Source organism: Pyrus communis, chromosome 12, assembly GCF_963583255.1.
Source record: "Pyrus communis chromosome 12, drPyrComm1.1, whole genome shotgun sequence".
NCBI classification, from domain to species: Eukaryota; Viridiplantae; Streptophyta; class Magnoliopsida; order Rosales; family Rosaceae; genus Pyrus; species Pyrus communis.
Genome location: NC_084814.1, coordinates 19,517,786 through 19,542,031, shown reverse-complemented (window position 1 = coordinate 19,542,031; position 24,246 = coordinate 19,517,786). Strand labels below are relative to the sequence as shown.

Genomic DNA, 24,246 nt, shown 5'->3' with positions numbered 1-24,246 from the left:
GGCTGCTTTTGGGGGTTCTAGTTAAACAAGTTCAGATATGATCATTGTTTTTAAAAATGTAGCATTATTGACACATTATTTACTTTTCATACATCTTTTTATTAATTTCGATGATTTTATCATCTTCAATTTCAAATTTATTTCCCGCCACGATAATGTGAGTCTTGGGAGGTGGATTAAACAAAAAGAAGACAAAAGTTGGAAATTGTGGGGAAATTTTGTTCTTCTTTTTACTCGTATTGCCTTTGGGTTTGGTATAGAAATGAAATGATGTTTCTTAAGAAATAATTTTGCAGATCTAAAAAGAAATAAAAAGGATGTACCCCCTGCGGGACCCATCCTGCTCCATCTTCGTATTTGTGGCTACTCGGTGAGATGTTATCCACGTGTCAGCCTTAAGTACCTGGCTAGAGTTTTATACACCAATCAATTTATTTCCTTAGCATTTCTCATGTGGGTTTGTCTTTTTTTTTTTTTTTTTTTTTTTTTTTTTTTTAAACAAACGATATTATCTATACTAGAAGAAAGGAAGTGGGTTGAGCTTCACAATGGACAAGCAATAATATGGTTCAAATTATTCTTTAGCGAAAATCAAACGTAAGATATTTCCTTAGCATTTCTCATGTGGGTTTGTCTTTTTTTATTTTATTTTAATAAACGATATTATCTATACTAGGAGAAAGGGAGTGGTTTAAGCTTCACAATGGGCAAGCAATAATATGGTTCAAATTCTTCTTTAGCGAAAATCAAACGTAAGACATTTCACTTACAAATAAAGATAAATACTACTAGATCATAGTATTAAGTGGCGTGAATTTATCTAGTTAATTAAATAATTTTGGTGGTTAGAGCTATTGCCCCCTATTATTATTTTTTTGTTAAGAATAATGGTGTTCTAAAAAGAATCATGTAGTATGATGATTCAAAAATAAACTTTATTATATTTTGTTATAACAAATAATTTTTTTGATTGATTATTAATTGCACCATCAGATGATCATCATGTGGCACACAAGTCACACCTCACAAGTCACAGAGGTGAATTGTGATATTGAGAAATGTTAAAGTGGACTCTCTCAAAATTGGAAGTTTTCATACATTATTTGCTACTTCATGTTTTTGACATAATGTTTTATAATTTTGGTACGGAAATTGAGGCTAACTATGAGATGACAAAGAATTAATGGAGAGTCCAACTTTGAGAGAATCTCCTTAGCATTTATCTTGTATTTTTTTTCTTCTAAAAAAGAGACTGTCACTCAGTACTACGGTTTGGTGGTATTTATCATCACTTGAAAATGAGAGGTCTTAGGTTTGAATCTCGTGAATGGAGAATTTGATACCAAATTAGCTGCCCATTGTGTGGCTTTGCTGAACTCCCCCTCCTTTTAGTGTAAAAATATCGATGTACTAAAAAAATGGACTAGTTGATTGCTTCGCCACGATAATCCATCATTCTTGGGGTTAGAAAGACTCATAGAGACATTTCAGTCTTCCATGACCACTATCATGTTATTCATTAGTGCCAAAAATCGATACCAAGATGTGTTATGTGAAATATGAGTACGAAATTCTTTTGTGAAGTGTGCTTGCCAACTATGGTTAAGGACGTGACAAGTTGATATTCTCAAAATCTTGGGAATATGAGCTTTTGAATACCCAATACAATTCGTCAATGATGGTGACTTTGATTCTTTCTTTCATATTGTACCATATCAACATTTTCATCAAATATTATATATAATTTTTGTATATTTTATGCAAAACTTACTAATAAAAATTCCATCCAGTTGTGCATATATTTAGATAAACATGAATGGAAAAATAATAATTGGATTCTATTGCATTAAGAAACTTCCATATGAAATTGAAAAAAGAGAAATTCAAACACAAAACATCGTATCCTAGTACATCATTTGAGTAGACTTTCTTTAATTATGAAAATACAGAGAACAAAACACAAAATACAAAAAGTTTCAAAAAATTAAACAAGTTGTACAATGTTGATTTATATCTCTTAGTTGCATAAGCAAGTTTCAAACCAGTTAATTAAACATTTGAAGAATCATATAGTCTTTTTTAGGATATCAAGTCTAACTCACGTAATTTTTTTATATATAGATTTGCAATAAATTTGATATCTAACTACAATTAACATTTTTATGAAGACGTGACTTTATTTTTGTGTGATACTTCCCCAAAGCCTCACGCATTCAAATGATTTACCCCAATGCGGCAAATTAATTCATTAGGTTGTTAACGAGTATCAATTAAGACTTATTTTGTTTGATTTTGCTTTACACCATCCTCACTACTAACAATCTCATCTATACATTATAGTAATATCAAATTAAACGAGTCTAATAGGTATTCATTAACAATCCAATAAATTGATTTGCCACCAAATTTGTGTTGGTCCCTCCCACGTGGACAATCACTTGCTCTTTCCCGCTCGGCTCGGCGCGGCTTAACCAGCTTTAAGTCCAAAATAAACACATAGGCCATGGATACAATATTTAAGTATAGTAATTAACAATGCACCATTATTAAAATTTGACATTTCGTACTTATAAATAAACAATAATAGAAGAAGATAATTTATTTTATTCGTTGATTCGCTGAGAATGGAACTAGCTGGCATAACTATGATTAAAAGGTCAATGATCATCTGATTAAATATTCAAAAGTTTCATTTGGATACTGGGAGTGTAAAATCACATTACACTCTTATAAAATACAGAACTTTAACGAAAAACTTCCGGTACTGTTTATTTTAACAAAAAAATCACATTTTTATACTAAAAAGTCAATCCTGGTATTATTAACTTTACCTTTTATTTTGTCCTTATCGTTAAAATTCAAAGTTTTCAAGTCATTTTTATTAGTTTTCCTTATAAAATATAGGGTTAATACTTTTAATAATTCTCCAACGACGAGGTTACAAGTGAACGTTCAGCTTTTTAAACAATTTTCACCGTTTAATTTCTTAGAATTAACTTTCACTGTTCAACAACCGGACTACTAAATACTTCCATACTATTTGAAGAAAAATTGCATGTGAAGATCCAAATTATCATGGCAACATTCGGATTATTAGAATGAGACTGAATCAACTTTCATTGTTTAATATCCGGACCCTTGTTAATTCTTGTTTATTAATATTTTTCAATTCATTCAATACGATAGTTAAAAATTAAGATGAATATGTAAGAGTTAAATATGAAAGTGTGGATAACACATCTTAGTGTAACTTTAAATTAGTATAAAGTAATATAATTTGGGAATTGTTATTGACACTCCAAATTCTTCATTCTACACTCCAAACTTTCTATATTTAGAAACAAAAATACTCTTATGAAGAGTGTAAAATGAGATTTTTGGAGTGCCAATAACACTTTCCTATAATTTTCTAAAGTAATAGGAAACACCAAAAGCAAAAGGACAAAAGACGCAGAAAATAAATGATTGGCTATATTGCCATGTGATTGGTTACTATAATGTTGAAAAAGTAAATCCAAATTGGCTGCGAATCTCTACTTTATTTATCTTAAGATAATCAGACACTGACATACATAAGATTAATTAGTTTAATCAGAAGAGCCTCATCTATAAAGAGCATGGTGTTATTCACACACGTATTTCGATTTTCGATCGTTTTATCGAATGAGTTGAAGAAAAACACATAACAGAAATTAACAACCGACATGAAGAGGTAAAAATAAGTATGCAGATAACACTATTTTCTTGTGACAAATATAGCATTAATAAGTTTATTTGCAAATTATTAGGAGGATAAGAAGACATCGAACATGTTTCAAAGTGCATAAATCATTATTTTCTATCAATCTGATAAATCATCATCTACAACCTGATCTATATTTTTCTTTTTCTTTTTTAATATGGAGACAATTGTTAGCATATTTTAATTTAAGGTTAATCTCTGTTTACTACCATCAAGTTTCGTGGTTTTCAACATTTAGTACATGAAGTTTTTTTCGTCCCAAAGTCATACCTAAAGTGTTAATTTTGAGACATTCTCATACATCCGTTAAGTTTTCCGTTAGAACTTCTGTTAATTGATGACGTGACACCCATATGGACAATTACTGGACAAAAGGCCAGCGCCACTGCATCACTGGCAGATTTTGAAGCTGCTTTCAGCAACTAATGCTGAGTCGACAAACTGCATATGTCCTCCTTCACACACATCATGCGATTCGTACCACAGGAGGGACGGACATCAACAACCGCAAAGGGATGTACATCGAAGATCTTGGCGTACTCAGTGGCGAGGAGGGAAGGTTAATGGGCGATGATAGTCGCCAAGGAAGCCTCCACGGGAGCAACATGGGACTCAAAGGCAGAGTCTCAAGTAGCAGCGGATCAACGGGCGCGCATAGAAGGGAATCCAAGAATCGATACGGGTGATACCATTGTAAGAACCCAAATCTCAAACCCTAATTCAACTTTAACTAATGCACATAGAAGAGAGGGAAGGAGGAAGATAGAAGGAGGAGAGCTCCAATATTTTTTTTGTATTGATTTTTTGGTGTAAATTTTGATCTGGTATAAGGGCTTGGTGGGTTCTTGCAGAGGAGAGAAGGGAGGGAGAAGAACTGACGGAGTGAGGGAGAAGAGGGTGCGGGGATGAGGGAGGAGACGACTATTTGTTTTTAAATTTTTTAATATTAAAGTGGGCCTATATTGACACGTGGCACTCAGTAATTGTTCACGTGAGCGCCACGTCATTAGTTAACAGAAGTTCTAACGGAAAACTTAACGGATGTATGAGACTGTCCCAGAATTAACATTTTAGGTATGACTCTGAGACGAAAAAATTTTTTATGTATTAAATGTTGAAAACCACGAAACTTAAGGGTAGTAAACAGAGATTAACCCTTTAATTTAATTTAAATTTTTATATGTATTTTCTTGCATTGAATGTTTAGGACAGGTTAATAGGCGAAGTTTGTAATTATTCTTGAAACCAAAACATTTCGTACACGAAACCTCGACCTATCCGATTAGGGAAGACAGAACATAACAAAATATATCATTTCTTACATGCATGTTTAATTTCAATTTTCCTAAGATTCACAATGATTATCAATAATATAGTTTAAATTCGTGTTTAAAAATAATCGAACATAAAATCTCTCATTTACAAGTAAAAAAGAATACTAATGACCATAATATTAAGTGGTTTAACAAATCAATTAATCCATATACTTTGCCTGTAGACAACCTTTTCTTAATTGTTGGAATATTCCAGTTTTCAATTGCATGTTTTTGGGGTAAATGATTAAAAACATATTCTTTTTTGTTTTTTATTTTATTTTTTAAATTGATTAATTTGTCAAATAATTAAGGGAAGTGTTATTGACATTCTAAAAATCTCATTATATACACCTCACAAGTGTATTTTTCTTTCTAAATATAAAAAGTTTGGAGTGTAAAATAAGAATTTTGGAGTGCCAATAACAATTCCTATAATTAAATGGTATATTAATAATTTACTTCATAAGAGCGACGAGTTTCAAAGCGTGACAATATATTAAGAAATATGATATTATCATATTAATGGGTAGTTAAAAGTAATTTTAGAATTTTTTTTCTTTCTTCCAGGCGAAACAATAACAGTTTTATTAGCATTTTAAAAATGATCCAAACTTCAAATAGGTCATCTTAGATTATTTGAAGAATCCTCAAACAAAAATGATTCCAAAACAGAAAAAATGCTAACTTGGCTAATCTAATAGTCACTGTATCGGTCGATCTTTGGGTATGGAAAACATGAGAACACATCCAGCACTCAAAAGTTAACTGACCTTCAATCCTGGCAATTAGAAATTCAACCACTTCATAATCCGCAACATGTGAAACTATGACGTAATCTAGTACTCTAAAGCAAAAAAGACTTCAATTTTAAAAGTAATTTTGTAATGGGGTTTGTGCATCAAGATATGAAATTGAAAAAACTACTAGGTAAATATATAATTTCGTATTTTGGCTTTATGTTGATGGACATTTCATTTCATAGCATAGACAGTTAAGCCAATAGAAAGAATTTTCTCTCACTAAAGTCATTTAAAACAATATTTTTTCCCTTGCAAGGTTAAAATGTTGATTAACAAATTACATCCTTAATCTATTAGAAGCCTCGAGTTTTTCAATTCAGAATGCATATGTAGCACAAGTATATGCGATGGCGCATATTAGAGACACTTACAATGTTTAATGGCTGAAAGATCCTTTGATGGATTAATGTTTGTACAATGTTATTCCTCAAACCAACTTTACGACAAATGTTTTAGGTTCGTTCAAGCATAATCTAGATGGAGTCTAAATATAGTTTCAAACTCTCCTTCCAAATATAGCTCGTGTGCAGATATGAGTTACATAGTATTCGCTAGATTATCGAAAAGAGAAGAAAATAGGAACCGAGCTTGCAAGTAGCAAGCTAAGTAGTACCCAAGTAACATGAGTAAAAAGTGATGGTGGAAAATGGGTCGTATCATAAAATCATAGATTTTTAGTGTGTCGAGAATAGAGTACAACCCAATGGGTAAATGGAGGGATAGCATGTCTTGCTACACTACTTCAGGCTTGCTTTGGGGTCCTAGTACACCGTGTAATAATATAATGGTTGGAAACTTAGAGAAAAAAAAATCAACAATTGTATTACTACATTTGGTGTACTGAAATGTGTTCTCCGCATTATTTAAAATTTCTCTCACAAAAGGTCAAAACAAAAGCTGAAATGTAAAAACTCAAAACTGGTTGAGAAGAGAAAGAAAGAAGAAAGAGTGTGAGGGACTGGTTAATTTTGTTTGTCCAAAATCCAATCCTATCCAATCCAGTCCAACACAACTGAACCCAACTCTGGCACTCCCCACAGATTTTAAAGCCTCCCGTGGTTTTCTCTCTTTTGAGTTTTGTGTGTTTCAGTTCAGTTTCCATTTCTTCATGTTTTTTCGTTTGATTTTATCCACAAAACCTCAACACACATTACACACACACACACTCTCTCTCTCTCTCTCTCCTCTCTCCTCTCTCCTCTCTCCCTCTCTCCTCACACACAAAGAAACCCGCGCCCATTTCTTTCTCTCTCTTGTCTTTGTCTTCTTCCTCCTCCTCCTTCTCCTTCCTTTTTTTTTTCTTTTTATTTCAAACCCACAAAGGCAACCCTCTTCTCTCTCCTCTGTCCGACGTTTTCAGTTTAACAAATCCAAAAACAGCTTCATCCATTGATTCTTTTCCTCTACAGTGACTGACCCACCGGCGCGACCTCTCTTCCTCGCCGGAATTCCCCTCCTTTTCCGGCTACAAGCTTTTTTTTTGGGTTGGAAAAATAACTAGGTAGAAGCAAGCACAGAAGAAAAGGAAGAAAATTTTGGGTTTTTGTTCTTATATTCTCTCTCTCTTTCTCTCTCTCTCCAATCTTGTGGTGTGTGTGACAACTTGCAATGCTGCAAAAGAAGAAGAGGGTTCAGATGCAAAGGTGCTGAGATCTTGTTGTTTTACGAGTTTCGATTTTTTTGTAATAAAGTTTCATATTTGTCTGAATTTTGGACATGGTGATCAATTGTGCTGGTGAGCCTTCTGTTTTACAAGGTCAGACCTTGTTCTTCATTTTTTTCAATTTTTTTGGGTTTGTAATTTGTTGTTAAATTTCCTCTAATCTGTCTGAATTTTGAAACTTTGAGTTCATTTTTATGAATATTCTTAAAAATTTCAAGGGTTAAAACTCCAACTGCTTTCATGTTCTTCCTGATCTTTTGCTCTTAGAGTTTCACTATTTTTCAAGGGGTTAAACTTCAATTTTGATGCATTTTAGGTTGCTGAAGAACTTAGGAAAACCAAATTATTAAATTTTGATTATGTTTTCCTATCTTTTTCTCTGCAACCAAATGGGGCAAATTGTGTTTGGTTGTTGGTAGGTGAGCAAACATTTTCACTTTCTTACTATTTTCCCCATTTCCTTCATCTCCCTGAGGTTGTAAGGATTAAAAAATATCGTAAGATCTTAAATTTTTTAGAGCCTAATGAGTAAATTTTCATGCTTTGTGTAATTTGATCTCTGCTTTTCCTTGAATTTCTAAATGCCGTTCCCAATTTCGTTTTCGAAATTTATGGTTGTATAATAAATAATCTGAAGTGGATCATCCTAGTTTTTTAATTGTTGCTGTTGTTGTTAATTTTCAGGTAACGAGTCATGTTACATAGACAGATTCGGCAATTGAGAAAGCTCGAAAATTTACTACATTTTTCGGTTTTGTTTGGTAATAACTTCTGGTTTTGGAGTGCTGCACGATGCCATTTGAAATAATGGATCAAAGGGGTGTATCTGTCTCTTCCCACCTCTTTGATGAAATCCCTTTTCCTGCTGAGGTAATTCTTTGTCTTGTTACCATGGAAGTTGTTCCATTTTTAGTATTTTGTGAAGTTTTCGCAACGTTTTGTTCAACATATTGCGCTGGTGTTTATTAGGCATCTTACCCTGCTTAACTCTATCATAAATTATTTGCCCCATTTTTAGCACATCATACCTTTTTGCCATTGTTCTTAATGTATATCGCTTTGCAAACTTTGATTCGCCAGAGACAAGTCGGATTTCAGAAGCTGAAAACCATGTCCGATTACCAAGGTAAGCATCCTGTTAGGAAACTTGCCTGAGAAAGTCTATTAGCTAATTTGTTGTGTCTGGTTATCTTCTGTTTTCGGTGGTTCTCTGGGTTTAGTTATACCACATTACCTGTTGAAATAATTTTCCATCCAAATAGATTCCCCTAACTTATTAACAACTGCCGTGACGTGTGGTGTGGTGCTAAGTTCACCAGTCTCTCTCACTCAATGCTTAGGTTTGAATCGCCACATGTGTCTAAATAGTTAGATCATGCCTCTTAAAGAGGGGAATGAGCATAAATAGTAGTTGTGATAAAACAATCCGAAGATTTAGAAGTATTTGTCTTCACTTAGGTCCAGGGGATGACAACTGGCTGTCCGAGTCCCAACTTCACAACAGAGGTTCTTATTGCTCTATAAAGTAATCGTTTAACGCTCTAAACTTGGAAGTCTATTGATTGAAAGAAAATAAATGTTCCATGGATCATGAGTTGGTTCTGTTATGGTTACCTTTTCTGCTAGAAGTTTTGAATGCCAGAGCATGTTCGGTATTCTTTTTGTATCCACTTTGTTTTAAAAAATGATGAAACAGCTAAATTACTTTTAATATTCATTAGTTTCAGAAACAAAAAATTGGTTTCAAGAAGGATACAAAACAACCCCTAATGTTTTTTATGGAAATTTGAAATTGTATTTTTGTTTATTTCAGACTATACCCTTGACCCATGCTCATACTCTAAATTTGAAATTTGAATTGATACATTCTGCGGTAAGAAACCATAACTTTTACTAATCTCCTGTGTAAATATTGTCCTTCAGCAGGAGTCGGTGGAATGGTACCGGCACCTGGCAGCATGTTGGGATCTTCAATGCCATCAAAAATGTATTTACCAAACGGGGCACAGTCGGTGGATCACTTGGATCTGCCACAATCCAATCTGGCTGGGGAGCAAACAGAAAGGCTAAGCATCGGTGGAGGGGTTCCCAACATCTCCAAGGCCTCGTGGAAACCTATGGATCAGCAACCAAAATTGTGGTCAGACTTGTCTGCAAAGCCAACACCTTATAGCTCGGTTGGTGGCAAAACTGTTATTAATGGCGCCCATCATGAAAGTAGCCTGTTCTCAAGCTCTTTGTCTGAAATTTTTAGCAGAAAGTGTAAGTTTTCCTTTTAAAGTCTATTAATTATTTTTCTGTTCGTTGCATGCGGTTAATGTTACTTTCTGTATTCTCATATCAGATACTTATGTTTACCATACACTCTTTAGTTTCATCAGTAGATATATTAATCTGCAGTTCTACTTCTATCATCCATTACAAGCATGCAAAAGAAGAGGCAAAATTTGATTTTCGAACAAGAAGATTTCAATGCTATGTCTAACAAGTTTCGATCTCAAATATTATCTTGCATAAAGTTTATGCGTTTCAATTATCTGGGTCCAAAATCTTTCTTAAACTTAATGTCTATGCAAAACACACGTTTTAATTTGTTCTCTACTTCTATGTATGTACTAATGTTTAGTCGCACATTTGCATTTGTTGGGATACGTCTTGATTGGGTTGACTTAAGCTGACTATTTTCACATGCAGTGCGATTATTGAGGAGTGATTTTGTATCTCATCAATCTACTAACAACGGTGCTTACCAACATGAGGAAGAGCCCTTTGAATCTCTTGAAGAAATTGAGGCACAAACAATTGGAAATCTCCTTCCAGATGAAAATGACTTGTTTTCTGGGGTGACAGATGAGCCGGGTTATAAGGCTCATGTTAATATTGGTGATGGATTTGAAGATTTTGATCTCTTTAGCAGTGGCGGTGGAATGGAATTGGAAGGCGATGATCAAGGGGTTTATAATAGCTCAATTGCAGGTGAACACCCTTTTGGAGAACACCCTTCCCGAACACTTTTTGTCCGCAATATTAATAGCAACATTGAAGATTTGGAATTGAAGGCTCTTTTTGAGGTGCTTATACCTCCTTTTCAAGTTTTTAATTTTTCTATCATATATTTTATTTTAGTTTGACAGTCCATGCAAGCCAGCTAAAATGACAATTTTACTTTGTTCTGCTAGCAATATGGAGACATCCGGGCACTTTACACAGCCTGCAAGCATCGTGGGTTTGTTATGATTTCTTATTATGATATAAGGGCTGCCCAAAATGCACTAAGAGCACTTCAAAGTAAGTCACTGAGGCGTAGGAAGCTTGACATACATTATTCGATACCCAAGGTATGATGATCATTTGCTATTCACTTTTGTTGTATACGCTAGATTTGCGACCTTGCTCTTCCTGTCTTGTTTATACTTTCTCCTGTTGCTTTGTTCCAATCATGCTAATATACTTGCCAATATGTCAGGACAATCCTTCTGATAAAGATATTAACCAAGGAACGCTAGTGTTATTCAACCTTGATTCTTCTGTTTCTAATGACGAGCTTTCTAAAATTTTTGGATCTTATGGAGAAATTAAAGAAGTAAGTCAAAGGATTTTCCCCGCTTTTATCTTGATTTGCTTCTAAGAAGAAGAAAGAACTTAGTATATTTATGTGGTTATTATTTTTGTTTCCAGATCCGTGAGACTCCACACAAGCCACATAACAAGTTCATAGAGTTTTATGATGTTAGAGCTGCAGAAGCTGCTCTCCATGCGTTGAATAGGAGTGAGATTGGAGGGAAGCAGATCAAGCTTGAACCGAGCCGTCCAGGGGGCGCAAGGAGGGGGTATTGATAATTTATTCTTACTATTGATTACCAATATGTCTGATTCTCAATTAAGTTTGAAATTCTTAATTTTCTCCTTTGTAAGAAAGAACATTCCTTTTGCAGTTTGGCTCAAGTTTCCGAGCAGGAGCAAGATGAATTCAAATTTTGTCATAGCTTGTCTGACAGTTTATCAACAGCCACCAAGCGTATGAATTTGTTTGTTAAGAATGGTTGCTTCGATTGTGTTTATCTTGTAATAAAATGGATACCTTTCTTTTAATACAGCAACACTTCATCCTGGAGTGGTCGCATCAAGCTGCATGGTTAATGGATTTAGCCTGGGCTTACACTCTGCACTCCGTTCACCGGTGAGCACATTTATTGAAAACGCTTTATCTCATCAGAGTTCTAGTGTTCAAGATGCCTTGCCCGCTCCAGTGATGGGGGCATCTATAGGGAAAAAATTTAGCCTCCGTGACCCCGATCAGTCTCTGGATGACATGAATTTTGGTAATCAGAGTGTTCCCGGCATACATCCACATTCGCTTCCTGAGTATAATGAAAGTTTAGCCCATGGTATTCCATGCAACACTGCTGGTGCTATCGGAAGCATGAATGGGAATCTGGGACTTAGAATGAGAGAAGGAACAGACAGAAGGTCCACTGTCAGTGCAAATGGTCACCTAGTGGAACTGAATGGAGGAGGTACTGTTTAACCGAATTATTACTTGTAAACGTAGTCATTATTTTGGTGAAATTGTTGTTTACAATTTCTCTTCTTTCTTACACAGCTTTTGGATCTCCTGGAAATGGGAGCCGCCCAGTTCATGCTCATCCCTATGTTTTGAATAACTCCAACTCGTACCAGCAGCATCCTTCAAGTCCCATGATGTGGCAGAATTCACCATCATTTATCAGTGGTCCTACTGCGCATCACTTTCCCCAAATGCCAGGATTCCACATGACACCACCTCATATGCTGAGCGGTACTTCACCTGTGCACCACCATGTAGGATCAGCTCCAGCTGTTAACCCTTCCCTTTGGGAAAGGCATGCCTTTTCAGGGGAGTCTTCTGACACTTCTAGCCTTCACTTGGGTTCTCTTGGCTTTGCACGTTTTGCTGGTAGTCCCCAGGTGCATCCTGTGGATGTCTCTTCACACAACCTCTTCTCTCTTACTGGTGGAAATTTCTTGGACATGACTACCAGTGCCCGGCAGCGCTCTTCACAGGAGATGGGCCACATGTTTCCCGGTAGGAATTCAATGAATTCAATGCCTACCTCTTTTGATTCTCAAAACGAACGTGGTGTTAGAAGCCTGTCTCACCGAAGAAATGAAGCAAACTCTAACAATGCTGATAAGAGACAATATGAGCTTGATATTGAACGAATACGCCATGGGGAAGACAGACGCACCACATTGATGATAAAGAACATTCCCAACAAGTACGTATATTGTCCCCCAACTGTTCTGATTTATTGCATCATTTATCTTCACTCTATAGTTATCGTGGGCTACAGTATGATAAGATTATTGAAAACTGCAATATTTGTATGAATTGCTATCCAGTTGTGTGTAGTGATTTTCCTGCTTTGCTAAACTAGTTAACGGTTGTTACAGGTACACTTCAAAGATGCTTCTTGCTGCAATTGATGAGCAGTGTCGAGGAATTTATGACTTTCTTTATTTGCCAATCGACTTCAAGGCAAGGAAACTGTTTAGATTATCATCTTTTCGGGTTAAAAGCTTATTGTTGTCTAATTTAATGTTTGCATGTTTATCTTTCACAGAACAAATGCAATGTGGGATACGCATTCATCAACATGATCGATCCTCATCAGATTGTTCCATTCTATAAGGTTTGACTGACTGAGATGTATTAATTTGCCGAAATGAAAAAAAATTTATCTGCTCAGAGGAACAAATCCTTTTATATTCATGACATTTTCGTGTGTATATGTTGCAGGCATTCAATGGAAAAAAATGGGAGAAGTTCAACAGTGAAAAGGTGGCATCACTTGCATATGCTCGTATTCAGGGAAAAGCTGCTCTTATTGCCCATTTTCAGAACTCAAGCTTAATGAACGAGGACAAACGCTGCCGTCCCATTCTCTTCCACACGGAGGGTCCAAATGCTGGTGATCCGGTAAGATATCCACAGTTCCCCCTTCCCTTTTTATAGTCCTTCGCGAATCTATGAGGCTGTCGTTTTTCCAACTTAAGTAAGATTAAGATCATCGTAAATAGGGTTTTCGGTTGAGAGAATCTTACATCAGGTTCATTATGTCTCCATTACCAAGACTGACCCGTTTACTTTTTGTCTCTCTCAATAGGAACCCTTTCCCATGGGTACCAACATCCGATCAAGACCAGGAAAACCTCGAACAGCCGGCTACGATGATAACCCTCATCACGGGAGTCCTTCGGCAACTGTAAACGGAGAGGAAAAATCCAAGGAATCCGAGCGAGACTTGTTGTACCCAGATTTCTAACCACTCAACCTGATACTGCCTACAACGAGCATAACCACTCCAATTCATTGCATCAGGGGTGGTCTATTGACTTCAGTTTTGACTATAGAGGAGTGCTTCTACTAGGTTTCGGTCACCTAAAACCGAGAGGGTTACTTCACAACAGTTTGGTATTTTCTCTGATGTTTCATAAGTAAGCCAACTTATGGACACAGAATGTCTTGACAACCTTAAAATTTTGGAGTCTTGTTTGTTGAACAATGTCTCAGTGTATAGGCAGGCACTCACAGAACCCTGTGCTTGTTTTTTTTACCTTGTTTTTACTTTTACCTTTTACCCATGTGGGCCCTTTTTTCTGGTTGGCCAATGGTGGAGACCCACATTTACCTTTGAGTACTCCGGTTGCTGAAATTTTTGAAATTCGAGTCGTGCGTTGATGCTATCTGAATGTGTTCTCTTGCAGTCTTTTTGTTGAATGTTCGCCTGTATCTTGATAGTTCCTTTTTGGAACCCCTGAGGGATAAAATTCCCTTGGATCATCCTCTGTTAAAAGAGAACACATTCACCATAAGTAAAGTGATTTTCGAACATCTCTTTTTTCTTTTTTTTTGTTCTTATCTTCTTTATGCACATTGATGTTAGAATAAATCAAATGAGAATCTACGTACGAACTAAATAAGAGTGTGAAGAAGGAAAAGTAGGTGTGCCATTGATCGTTTGAAAGCTGTTATTTGCACTTTACATAAATCATCACGCAGTTTTAAAGTGCAATTTCTCTGAGTGCATAATAAGTTTTGGAAGTTGTAATATTGCACTATGAGTTTGTTTGGATATACTTTTAAAATGATTGAAAATGCTTTTAGAGAAAATGATTTTGGGTTTTAAAAGTACTTGAAGTGCTTTCTTCAAGAAGCATTATGCTTCCTCCAGGATGCACTAAGTGATTTTCCGTGATTCACTTGCATATTACTAAAGATTGGTTCTACAAATATTTTCACCAAAAACACTATCAATCATTGTAAAAGTATATCCGAACGAGCTCTATATCTTATGCAAAAATACCAATCAAATTAACGGTCTAAGATGTTATGTCCAGTATGTTATTGACACTTTAAAAAGTCATCATTTAATCCTTAACATTTGATAAAATATAAATCGTTTTCTTTTTGTCTACCCAAAATAGAATCATCAACCATGTACCATTAACAATTTTTTTTTAAAAAGATTTTTTTTAATACTAAATTTATAGTTTTATCTAATGCTTAAAGAATGTAATTTGTTATTTAAAATTATTTCTTAAATTTAATTGGGGTTTCATTGCCAAAACTAAAAGTGTTGTATCCAGGCCGCCTAAAATCCGAATCAAAGGTTTCCTGCTGCCCCAAAATATATGATTACAGAAGACAAATAACTATTGAATGAGTGCTCTGAAGAAGCCCAAGACGGAGGACGTAGAAATCATAGACGGCGGCGGCGAACAAGCAGCAAACAAGGTGAAGATGGCGGAGGAGGAGAACGGCTACCCAGATAGCAGACAAGAGCAAGAAGAAGCTCTCGTTGCTCTGATCGAGCATCGCACCCGCGAAGTCCACCACCTCCGCAACCGCGTCTCCTATTACAAAACTCAGGTTGCACCCCACCATCCCCCCTCTCTCTATTGTTTTTGGTCAGTTTCAATGGTGACATTTTGGGTTTTTTTTTTGTAAATGTTGGTTTGCTTGTTTGTTTGTTTTCATTTCGCGTTCTGCTGTTGCTATAAAGTTATGAACTTTGAATTATGGCTTTTGATTAACCTGTTGCTACAAGGCTTTGTTAGGCTTTAAAGTTTAAATCTTTTTGCTCATTCTGACTTACCCAAGTTGAATACAAAGTTTGATTAGTACTGACTTATTGATTAATTACATATGCCCTAAACTAATTTCATGGAAAATGGGCACCTAGTTTTGATCGCACTCCAAAAAATCTTTTTAGGGTTCTTGAGATGAAGTTAGAAATTGAAAACTCATAAAAAGGTTGTTGGTTTTGAGTCTGATCATAAACACTGCTTTAATGTGTGGAATTGCGTTCATTTATTAGCCGAATGCCCTTGTGTAAACTCATTGTATATGAAGTTATGAATCGTAATTGCTGCAAATTAAAATCATCAAGTGAAGACATTTATACAAATTTTCAGATATGCTCGAAGCGATGAGTGTTTCTATGTGTTTTAACTTATGAGATGCCTTCCGAAGGGAGTTATCCGCTAATTGTTTATTTGGAAAAGGTATGCAGCTTGGGGAAGCAGAGAAGAGGTTAACTGATACTGAAATTAAGTTGGCTCGACTTCGACGCCAAGACAGAGTAGGGTCAACTAGGAGTTCACCCGCTAGTGGAACGAATAGTGTAAAGGTGGAGCGCAGATCAACAAGTCCTATCCATTTAAATGACGGTTCTTCTAGACACCAGCATCAATCGAAAACAGAACTTTTCATTCCTGCTGTCAGCCCAAAAGTTTCCCATCCTACAACGGTGGCAAGGTCTAGTGGGAAAGCTCCAGTTAATTCTAGTGCTCAAGCAAGTCCATCTGTTTCTAGTCAGCCTGTTAGTGCTAACAGAATGAAAGGGGACAAATCTTATAGAAATTCTTCAAAGCAGGAAGTTGAAGTTCAAGATAAAGGGACAAAACGGAAATTTGGTAAAACTCTAGCATGTTGATTGGGTCCTTATTCTGTTTCTTGACTGTCTGTCTCTAGGTCACATATTTCAATTTTTCTTTGTGTCTGATGCAAAAGTTATATGTATTTCAGAAAAGAAAGAACACAAAGAATTAGTCCCATTGGTTCACACTAGCTCTCAACCATGTAAAATCAACTGCTATGCGAGCAGTCACATCTCAAGTCAGCACAAGAGAAAGTTGAGAAGTCTTTCTTTGTGCCCAGTGAATGATCAGCTTTTTGTGACCAGGTAAATTTTACTTGTCATTAATGGTCATGATACCTGTTGTGTTTATTTCACTCTTTCAGGATTTCACCTTTGAAAATGTGGGGAAAGTAAAGTGGGGGTATATTTATTCCCTCCGGTTATAAGATGAAGCTGTGTTTTCCTGTGTCCAGATCTTTCGGTTAATAGTTGTCTTTGGGTGTGAATTAGCCTCTAACCTTAAATCTGTAACATACATATCAAATTCTCAAAGGATCAGATATCTTTATCCCTTTCAGGTAGTTGCACATATTAATGTGTATTAACTATTAATTATAGATTATGGCCCTGCTTTGGAACTAATGTATCTGTCTTTCTTTTTCATAAGTTGGTAGTATTCTCTTGTACTATGTCAAACGAAATTGAATCCCTATCCTGAAATTTTAAGTAATTACGTGATATAAAATAATTTGTGTAAGCAGCCCAACAACAGGCAATGGAATGAATTTACACTTGAAACTGAAGTGTAAAAGAAAGCTTGAAGTATATTGGTTACTTTGTCCTACAAGGCTACAACTAGTAACTACAAGATGCATCAAACGTTAGCAAATGTGATTAATTTTAACAAGTGCTTTGGAATGTTTGCAGTGCTTTAGATGGAGTAGTCAACTTCTGGCAAGTTCAGTCCAAGGGGTAATGCCCAAATGCCCAAATCTCATCATTTTAAATTATTATTTCTTAACTTCATAATTGTGTTCTCAGTAGCAATATAAAGTGGATCAAAATGAGCATAAGGTCATATAGTCGAGCTTTCTCCTATTTTTTGTATATATTAGGAAAAGCATGTATCCGAGCATAGTTATTGCATGCCTTTGATAGAGATGTATTCTGACTGTTGGTGGACTGTATGTCCTAAATTGACTAAGGAGGTGCAGTATCTCTTTGTTTCAAAAACCGGTGGGGGTATTTATGTGGCTACTATTCCTTGATCTGTTTAGAAAGGCAAAACTGTGATTATATCTTCGTGCTATGACCTCAGGATTTGTAAATTCTTGCAGTTTCAATTTTCCGTCTCAGGTCTTAAGCAGTGCTCTCAAATTTCCAGGCATTCGCTTCTACTTTGCCCAACTGAGTAGGCATCCCTTTTGTTTCTTTTAATTGCAGGTCTAGTGCTTCTCGGCTTAGTTCTACTGATTGTGTATCCCCAAACAGGAGATGGCCAGAAGATATTGCCTGGCATCCTGATGGAAACAGACTATTTTCTGTGTATAGTGCTGATGGTGGCGACTCGCAAGTATCAGTTCTAGATCTAAATAGAACACAAGGGGTAAGGGCTACGTTTAAAATTAATTGTTGCAATTGCGTGTGGGGTACACTGAGGTTTAAGCAGCATGCCCTCTGCCCATGAGTTCCAAATTTAGAGAATTGACACGCTGATTCTTGGCATTTTGTGCATTTACAGAAAGGTCGTGTTACTTTCTTTGAAGATAAGCCTCATGTGAGGGGGATCATTAACAACATAGTTTTTCCACCTTGGGAGGATACCTGTTTTGTCACTGGTGGCAGTGATCATGCTGTTATAATCTGGAAAGAGACGGATGCGGAGAATGTATGGAAACCAAAGATATTGCATAGGAATATGCATTCATCTGCTGTTATGGGAGTAGCCGGGATGTTCCAAAAGCAGATGATACTATCAGCCGGAGCGGACAAGAGAATTGTTGGGTTTGATGCTAACACGGGAAGAGCAGAGTTTAAGCATCAGATAGAAAGTAAATGCATGAGTGCCTTGCCAAATCCTTGTGACTTTAATCTCTTCATGGTTCAATCAGGGTGAGAAACACTGATTTTTCATCCAGAATATTCATATCATCAATACGTGTGCTGTCTTGATATTCGCCTTGTCAGTGCTCCTAGAACTGAATCCCGTTTTGTTCACCTTATGCATTTGTATGCTGCCTCATATTATTTGTGAAGACGCCTCATGGTTTTTGACGTGTATTTATATTATTAACCATCAGCAGTCTTTTGGAAGAGCCGTTGCCTTGCTATACTTTATTAGTAATCATATATTAGATTAACTAAATACATGTATACATTTTGGACGAAGGCTTTTCTTCAGTTACGTTTTCTATGTATATTTATATGAACTTTAGGTTTTTAACGATAACCTGTTTATAACACACAGGACGCATGAGAAGCAGCTCCGACTATTTGATATCAGACTGAGGCAAACAGAAATCCATGCTTTTGGGTGGAAGCAAGAGAGCAGTGAATCTCAGTCAGCTCTGATCAATCAGGCCTGGTCTCCAGACGGCTTATACATCTCATCTGGTACCGCAGATCCATTGATCCACATATTCGATATCAGATACAACGCCAACAAGCCTTCTCAGTCTATAAGTGCTCATCAGAAACGGGTTTTCAAAGCTGTATGGCTCCACTCATGCCCCCTTCTCATTTCCATATCTTCTGATTTGAACATTGGTTTACACAAAACCACGTAGACAGTACAACGTTCCAGCTAGCAGATACTACTGGCCCGGAAAAGATCTGTTACTTGTTTTCAAGAGTAACGACTTTACGTAGGGCATTTTTGTAAGAATTGAGTGTAGACATGCTGTCGAGATGGTGGAGAATTGTAAGTAGTTTTTTCGACGGGACGTTGCTGCTAAGTGAATTTTGATTTTGAGTGTGTTGGATGCAAATTTCTTTGAGGAAATGGAAGATATGATACAGTGCTTCTATTGAAATCATTTGTAACCATCATCTCATACACGACACGTCGTTCATTTACAAAATTGGGCTCATGGACCGGATGATGGATATTCCGGCAGTCCAAAGTTTGCATTATTTGAAAGCGTTGTGGTCTTTACTCACTTTTTAACCTTTAACAAGTCCTTATTGAATTTTTTTTTAATTTATTCGATCTGACAGCTGAAAATTTAGAAGAATATGAGATGTAAAGATAGGTGTGTAGATAACATCATCTTATTTGAATGGGTCCTCGGTTAAGATTTTAGAAACACTTTTCATTATTCAAGCAGGTCGCCACTTCCTTTCGCTTGTATTAAAAAAGCATACAGGAAGATAATTTAAATGTGAGTGCAAGAGATCAACACTGTTCTAACCAACTTGACTAATCTCGTCATGTATGAAAACAATTATTGCCAATTCCTAGTAAAATTTTCTCATAACTCAATTATCAAAATTTTGAAGTATTTATTAATTTTATTTGTGAATGTAGCATTTTTGGTGACGCTTACCCATGTAATTGTTTTATTTAACAAGACGTCACTGTGGTGGATAACCCGTTTTATGTAGGTTCTTTTCATTTCTAGTGACAAATTAGTTTTGGTGGAAAGCGCATAATGACACGTACCATAGGGTTTTCACCTTCTCCTCCCACACTCAAATTGTGCGACTCCTAAAAATTTCCAACTCTCCTTAGACGCTTCAAGTCTCCTCTCCTTTGCATTGGTAAGTCCCAATTTCTTCATTTTTCTGAGGTTTTTTTTGTACGATTTTTGCATTTCTCTGATTTCTTTTCAGTATTTAAAGAGTAATGTTTGACTACTCCTACTCATTACTCTTCGAATCACAGAGTTTTGTTTATGATCAGAACAATTCATATTATGAATCACTTATGCAATGATCATCTCTGCAAAAATAAATTGAAATAAAGGTCGTATAGTCAATTTATTATATCAAATACATAGACGATTCGTAAGGCTTTTATCAATTCATTTTTTATACAAATTGATGACTATACGACTTAAAGTGATTTATAATATGAACAATTCTTATAATAAACACAAAATTTTATGAATTAGCACGAACAATTTTGAGCATGAACTCCTACTCATCTTTGAGTAGGGACTCCTACACATCTTTCAGTATGAACAGTTTTAAATGCGCGTCCAACTGGGTTTTTTTTTTCTTTTTTTTTTTCCATTATATTTGGGCATTTTTAGTGGCTTTTGAGCTGAATTGGTGAATTCCTCTGTCGATTTGCGTTAAATGGAAAAATTAAGTTTTGGGTTGATGTTGTTCTGAGCTGTGATCAACATTGATGCATTTGCTGAAATGGGTTTTTCAAGTAGTACCTTGTAAGTTTTTAATTTGTTTTATTTACTTTTTCAAAATTTTATAGAAAAAGGGAAATGTAGGTCAAGAAATTGGGTTGGAGATATTTCACATCATGGTTTTGGTGAAGTTAGGTGACTGGTTGAAAGGAAGATGTAAGCAAAATTTTCTTGTAGTGCAATTTAGAGTGAAACGTGACACTTTATGGTACTCAGATGTAGATATTTGAGACCCCAATTGGCATGGCTTACTTCTGAGATGTGACAGCCCGCGGATCACGATCGAGATGATGCAGTGAATGGTTGGAAGTATTTTAGGGAGCTGTAAAATGTTGCTAGGTTTGTAGGAATTTGCAATGAGTTAATGCCACTTTAGTTTGTACGTCGAACATTCATTCAAGGAGTTCTAGGATTTTGCAATGAGTTTTGCTAATTTAGTTTTGCGTTTTTTACATCTGTTTCTTGTTCTAGTTGTGAAATCGTTAATGGAAAATTGTTTTGTCTGGCATTGCCGAAATGGTGGCGTGCTACTTTCGTATTAGGCTTCAACATGATCGAGGGAAGAAATGACGGGTTTGAAAACAAGGGGCCGGCTGCAAACTACATGAATGCCAACTATTACCCGGCTCGTGCTCCTTTGAATTATGCGTACGACCATCTTGCTGCTTCTGCTTGTGCTACTGAGGATCATGGGGTGCGTAAGGACCATCTGGGTGTGGAGGACTTTTCTGGCTATATATTTATGTGTAATGGAAGAACAAAACCGGAATGCTACCTGTACCGTGTCTTTGGACTTCCTGCTGGAAGAAGGGAAGTTATAGAGATGGTCAGGCCGGGCACAAAGCTGTTTCTATTTGATTATGATGTGAAGTTTCTTTATGGGGTATATGAAGCAACCACTGCTGGAAAGATGAACTTGGAAAGGACGGCTTTTGGTGGAAGCTTTCCTGCACAGGTGAGTTTAGATTTCTTTTTCGTATCATCTCCTACTAAAAGGGTCTTTGTTTAAGTTAAAATGGGAAGAGAAAATAAGCTTTCGTGCGAAGAAAGAGTTTTTAAATGACAACGCACATTGGACCAAACCGCCATTGGTATCACAATCTGCTTAATGATTCGTCTTTTAGAATTTCCTGCATTAACATATTGTTTAGTAAGAACTAATTAGTATTCACTTGAATTTTCTGTATAGGTAAGATTCAATACTTACAAGGAATGTCTCCCCTTGTCCGAGAGTGATTTTAAACATGCTATTCTAGATAACTACCAGAAAGGCTCAAAGAAATTTAACCCCATTCTCAATAGCCAACAGGTAAGTTTCTTTGGCAACGGAAGCAGTTCCATTTCATCCTTATCGATTGGATTGCTGTCGCTTGATCAACTGTACTTATTTTTCTGTTGATTTTATGTGCAGGTAAGCCATTTATTATCACTGTTTCATCCTATTACCACACAATCACCTGTCAAACATGACAGATCCTATAGAAAGGACCAATATCATCCCTACCCAAGGCTGCCTCCTTCAGGCACTACATACTTAAATTCAATGCGTCTCAGTCAACCCCCACAAGTGTTAGTGCCTCGTTATGTTCCACCGGTGGTCCTAGTTCATCAGTGGGATGGTCGTGTATCCACAGGAAACATGGGTCTTTCCCATCATGCAGAGCACCCCGCACTGTCCAATGCAGGTTCACAGTCAGCAATTCCAACTCAATATACTGAGGAACAGTTTCAATCCCCAGCAAGCCTGCCTTCCGTGAAGGATCCAAATGCAGCCTCGGTATACAGCAGTCTTACTTCACCACTCTTGGAGCCTCAGTATATTCCACCGAATGTCATACAGCAACAGCCTGTTAGCTATGGATACATATCATACATGGGCAACATTTATCCTGCTGTGCAACCGCAAGCTATGCCAGCTCCAAATCAGACATACTATTCTGCACAAGTTGCGCACAGTTACTCGGCTGAACTACCTGTCTCACAAGCGCCCACATCATATGAAAGGTACTTATCCTTAGGTAGATTCTTTTTTTGGAAACTTGGAGTTCCCTGCTCCACCAAGCAAATTGCATCTCTAAATGGAAATGCTAGCCAAAGAGTATTGTTTCGGAAGTTACAATACATGCGCTTAATCAGACCTCATAGCCCCTGTGACCTTCACTTCACAGCCTGATTAATTTGCTACTCGCACTTCTATGGTGCTTTGTTGAACTAGAGTTTGAATATTTACTAATGCAGGAAATATTTGGGTGAAGAGAAAGAAAACAAATCACGCAATTCGGGAACTGTTATATTTGATTTGTTAAGCGGAGAGTTTCATTGCAAATAATCATGCTTAAAAAGAGCATCCCGGATAATCATTCTCTTTTGAATTCTTAACTTTGTTTTTAGTTCTTAGATGCTATCCTGCAAGTGTGATGCCTACGTCTCTTTGTTTTGACTTGTCTTTGTTATCAAACTGAAAGTATCATGGTCCTTGTGTTGCAGCTATCACAGTCATGAGGCCACGCAGAATGCAGTTCCTAATGATCAACATACGAGCTTGGGGTACAGGTACAATCAGTTACCTTCGCAGGCGGAGACTGGAATACAGCAGGGGAATGCTGCCAAATACTACAGTCTCTACCAAGTGCCTACACTCCAGTATGTTTCATCACCTGTACAAACACACCTCAACAACATTGGAAGCACCTGGGCTTCCAGCAGGGACTCTTCATCACTGAATTCCGCCCCAACCCACTAACCTAGAGTCAACCGCTAAATTGGAGATCTCAAACATGCTGGTAAATTGAGCATCGCGTCGCCTGGTTGTTATCACTCCACCTATTTAGTTCAGGTTCTTGGTTTAGAACAATATTTCCGTTGGTTATAAATAGTTACTAGGAATGTTGCATTAGTATCGTAGCTCAGGTGGTAAACGCTACCAATGTAAAACGGGTAGGCAGCTCTGGCCTTGCAGGATGGCTGGCATTTAATCTTGAAGATGCAAAAAAATACATTCAAACGAATGCTTCGTGTTTAAGATGGAAAGTACAATTAGTAGATGTTTCGTTCTTCTGGTAAATGCGTTAGTGCAGGATGATTTGTGGATCAGCTTTGAGTGATGCTGCAGAATTCAACTCGAAGTCGAATTCCCATTCTAGTACTCATTTTACTTGGCTGGCAGATGGATCTCTCCTGTTTTGAATTCGTTCAATTGTTGATGAAAACAAAAGAGCGGATTTCGTTTTGAGGTAAGAAAATATTTTCGATATTAGCATTATGTCGTATGATTTCGATTAGCATGAGGTGGTAAAGATGCAAGCATGGATCATTTGGAATTTGGTTTCATTGTCTTGCCACTTTCCACATCCATTGTCTTGACCTTCACCTTCACCAATCCATTGTCTTGCCACTTTCCACATCCATCTTGTCATTGAGAAAAACCAGTGACCATGTTTTCTGCATGACATCTTGCA

The 24,246-nt window shown here is 36.6% G+C and overlaps 3 protein-coding genes across 8 annotated transcripts; all 3 read left to right on the top strand.

The window, feature by feature from the left end:
• Window positions 1-7,114: 7,114 nt before the first annotated feature.
• Window positions 7,115-14,395, top strand: LOC137710466 (protein MEI2-like 1). Of its 5 annotated transcripts, XM_068449492.1 has the most exons (16): window positions 7,115-7,614; window positions 8,206-8,391; window positions 8,602-8,647; window positions 9,445-9,783; window positions 10,216-10,592; window positions 10,701-10,859; window positions 10,988-11,104; window positions 11,200-11,351; window positions 11,457-11,539; window positions 11,619-11,701; window positions 11,852-12,038; window positions 12,125-12,779; window positions 12,955-13,039; window positions 13,125-13,193; window positions 13,301-13,480; window positions 13,668-14,395. In XM_068449492.1, the coding sequence occupies exons 2-16, from the start codon at window positions 8,314-8,316 to the stop codon at window positions 13,824-13,826; spliced, it is 2,769 nt and encodes a 922-aa protein (XP_068305593.1). In that variant the 5' UTR covers window positions 7,115-7,614; window positions 8,206-8,313; the 3' UTR covers window positions 13,827-14,395. The 5 variants fall into 5 exon arrangements, with proteins under 5 accessions (XP_068305593.1, XP_068305592.1, XP_068305591.1 ...); XM_068449491.1 differs by having other exon boundaries at window positions 9,448-9,783; window positions 11,619-12,038; XM_068449490.1 differs by having other exon boundaries at window positions 7,116-7,501; window positions 11,619-12,038.
• A 465-nt stretch (window positions 14,396-14,860) lies between these two features.
• LOC137709912 (uncharacterized) lies at window positions 14,861-19,814 on the top strand. 2 transcript variants are annotated; one of them, XM_068448893.1, is made up of 7 exons: window positions 14,861-15,433; window positions 16,077-16,479; window positions 16,592-16,748; window positions 17,352-17,396; window positions 17,868-18,030; window positions 18,166-18,536; window positions 18,892-19,812. In XM_068448893.1, exons 1-7 carry the CDS (start codon window positions 15,224-15,226, stop codon window positions 19,208-19,210), a joined length of 1,668 nt encoding a protein of 555 aa, XP_068304994.1. In that variant the 5' UTR covers window positions 14,861-15,223; the 3' UTR covers window positions 19,211-19,812. The 2 variants fall into 2 exon arrangements, with proteins under 2 accessions (XP_068304994.1, XP_068304996.1); XM_068448895.1 differs by having other exon boundaries at window positions 15,296-15,433; window positions 16,069-16,479; window positions 18,892-19,814.
• Window positions 19,815-20,073: 259 nt separating this feature from the next.
• On the top strand, window positions 20,074-24,107 carry LOC137709913 (uncharacterized). Its single transcript, XM_068448896.1, has 5 exons — window positions 20,074-20,183; window positions 21,331-21,743; window positions 21,978-22,097; window positions 22,200-22,792; window positions 23,276-24,107. The coding sequence occupies exons 2-5, from the start codon at window positions 21,339-21,341 to the stop codon at window positions 23,529-23,531; spliced, it is 1,374 nt and encodes a 457-aa protein (XP_068304997.1). The 5' UTR covers window positions 20,074-20,183; window positions 21,331-21,338; the 3' UTR covers window positions 23,532-24,107.
• Window positions 24,108-24,246: the final 139 nt, after the last annotated feature.

What these genes read in the sequence shown, in the direction of transcription:
- LOC137709913 (XM_068448896.1), top strand. Translation starts at nt 21,339, where the DNA reads ATGATCGAGGGAAGAAATGACGGGTTTGAAAACAAGGGGCCGGCTGCA. An exon ending in CCATTCTCAATAGCCAACAG is followed by an intron (nt 22,098 to 22,199) that starts GTAAGTTTCTTT and finishes TTTTATGTGCAG; the next exon opens with GTAAGCCATTTATTATCACT. An exon ending in GCGCCCACATCATATGAAAG is followed by an intron (nt 22,793 to 23,275) that starts GTACTTATCCTT and finishes CTTGTGTTGCAG; the next exon opens with CTATCACAGTCATGAGGCCA.
- LOC137709912 (XM_068448893.1), top strand. Translation starts at nt 15,224, where the DNA reads ATGAGTGCTCTGAAGAAGCCCAAGACGGAGGACGTAGAAATCATAGAC. An exon ending in TCTCCTATTACAAAACTCAG is followed by an intron (nt 15,434 to 16,076) that starts GTTGCACCCCAC and finishes AAAGGTATGCAG; the next exon opens with CTTGGGGAAGCAGAGAAGAG. An exon ending in ATCTAAATAGAACACAAGGG is followed by an intron (nt 18,031 to 18,165) that starts GTAAGGGCTACG and finishes GTGCATTTACAG; the next exon opens with AAAGGTCGTGTTACTTTCTT.
- LOC137710466 (XM_068449490.1), top strand. Translation starts at nt 8,314, where the DNA reads ATGCCATTTGAAATAATGGATCAAAGGGGTGTATCTGTCTCTTCCCAC. An exon ending in AAATCCCTTTTCCTGCTGAG is followed by an intron (nt 8,392 to 8,601) that starts GTAATTCTTTGT and finishes TTGATTCGCCAG; the next exon opens with AGACAAGTCGGATTTCAGAA. An exon ending in AATTGAAGGCTCTTTTTGAG is followed by an intron (nt 10,593 to 10,700) that starts GTGCTTATACCT and finishes TTGTTCTGCTAG; the next exon opens with CAATATGGAGACATCCGGGC.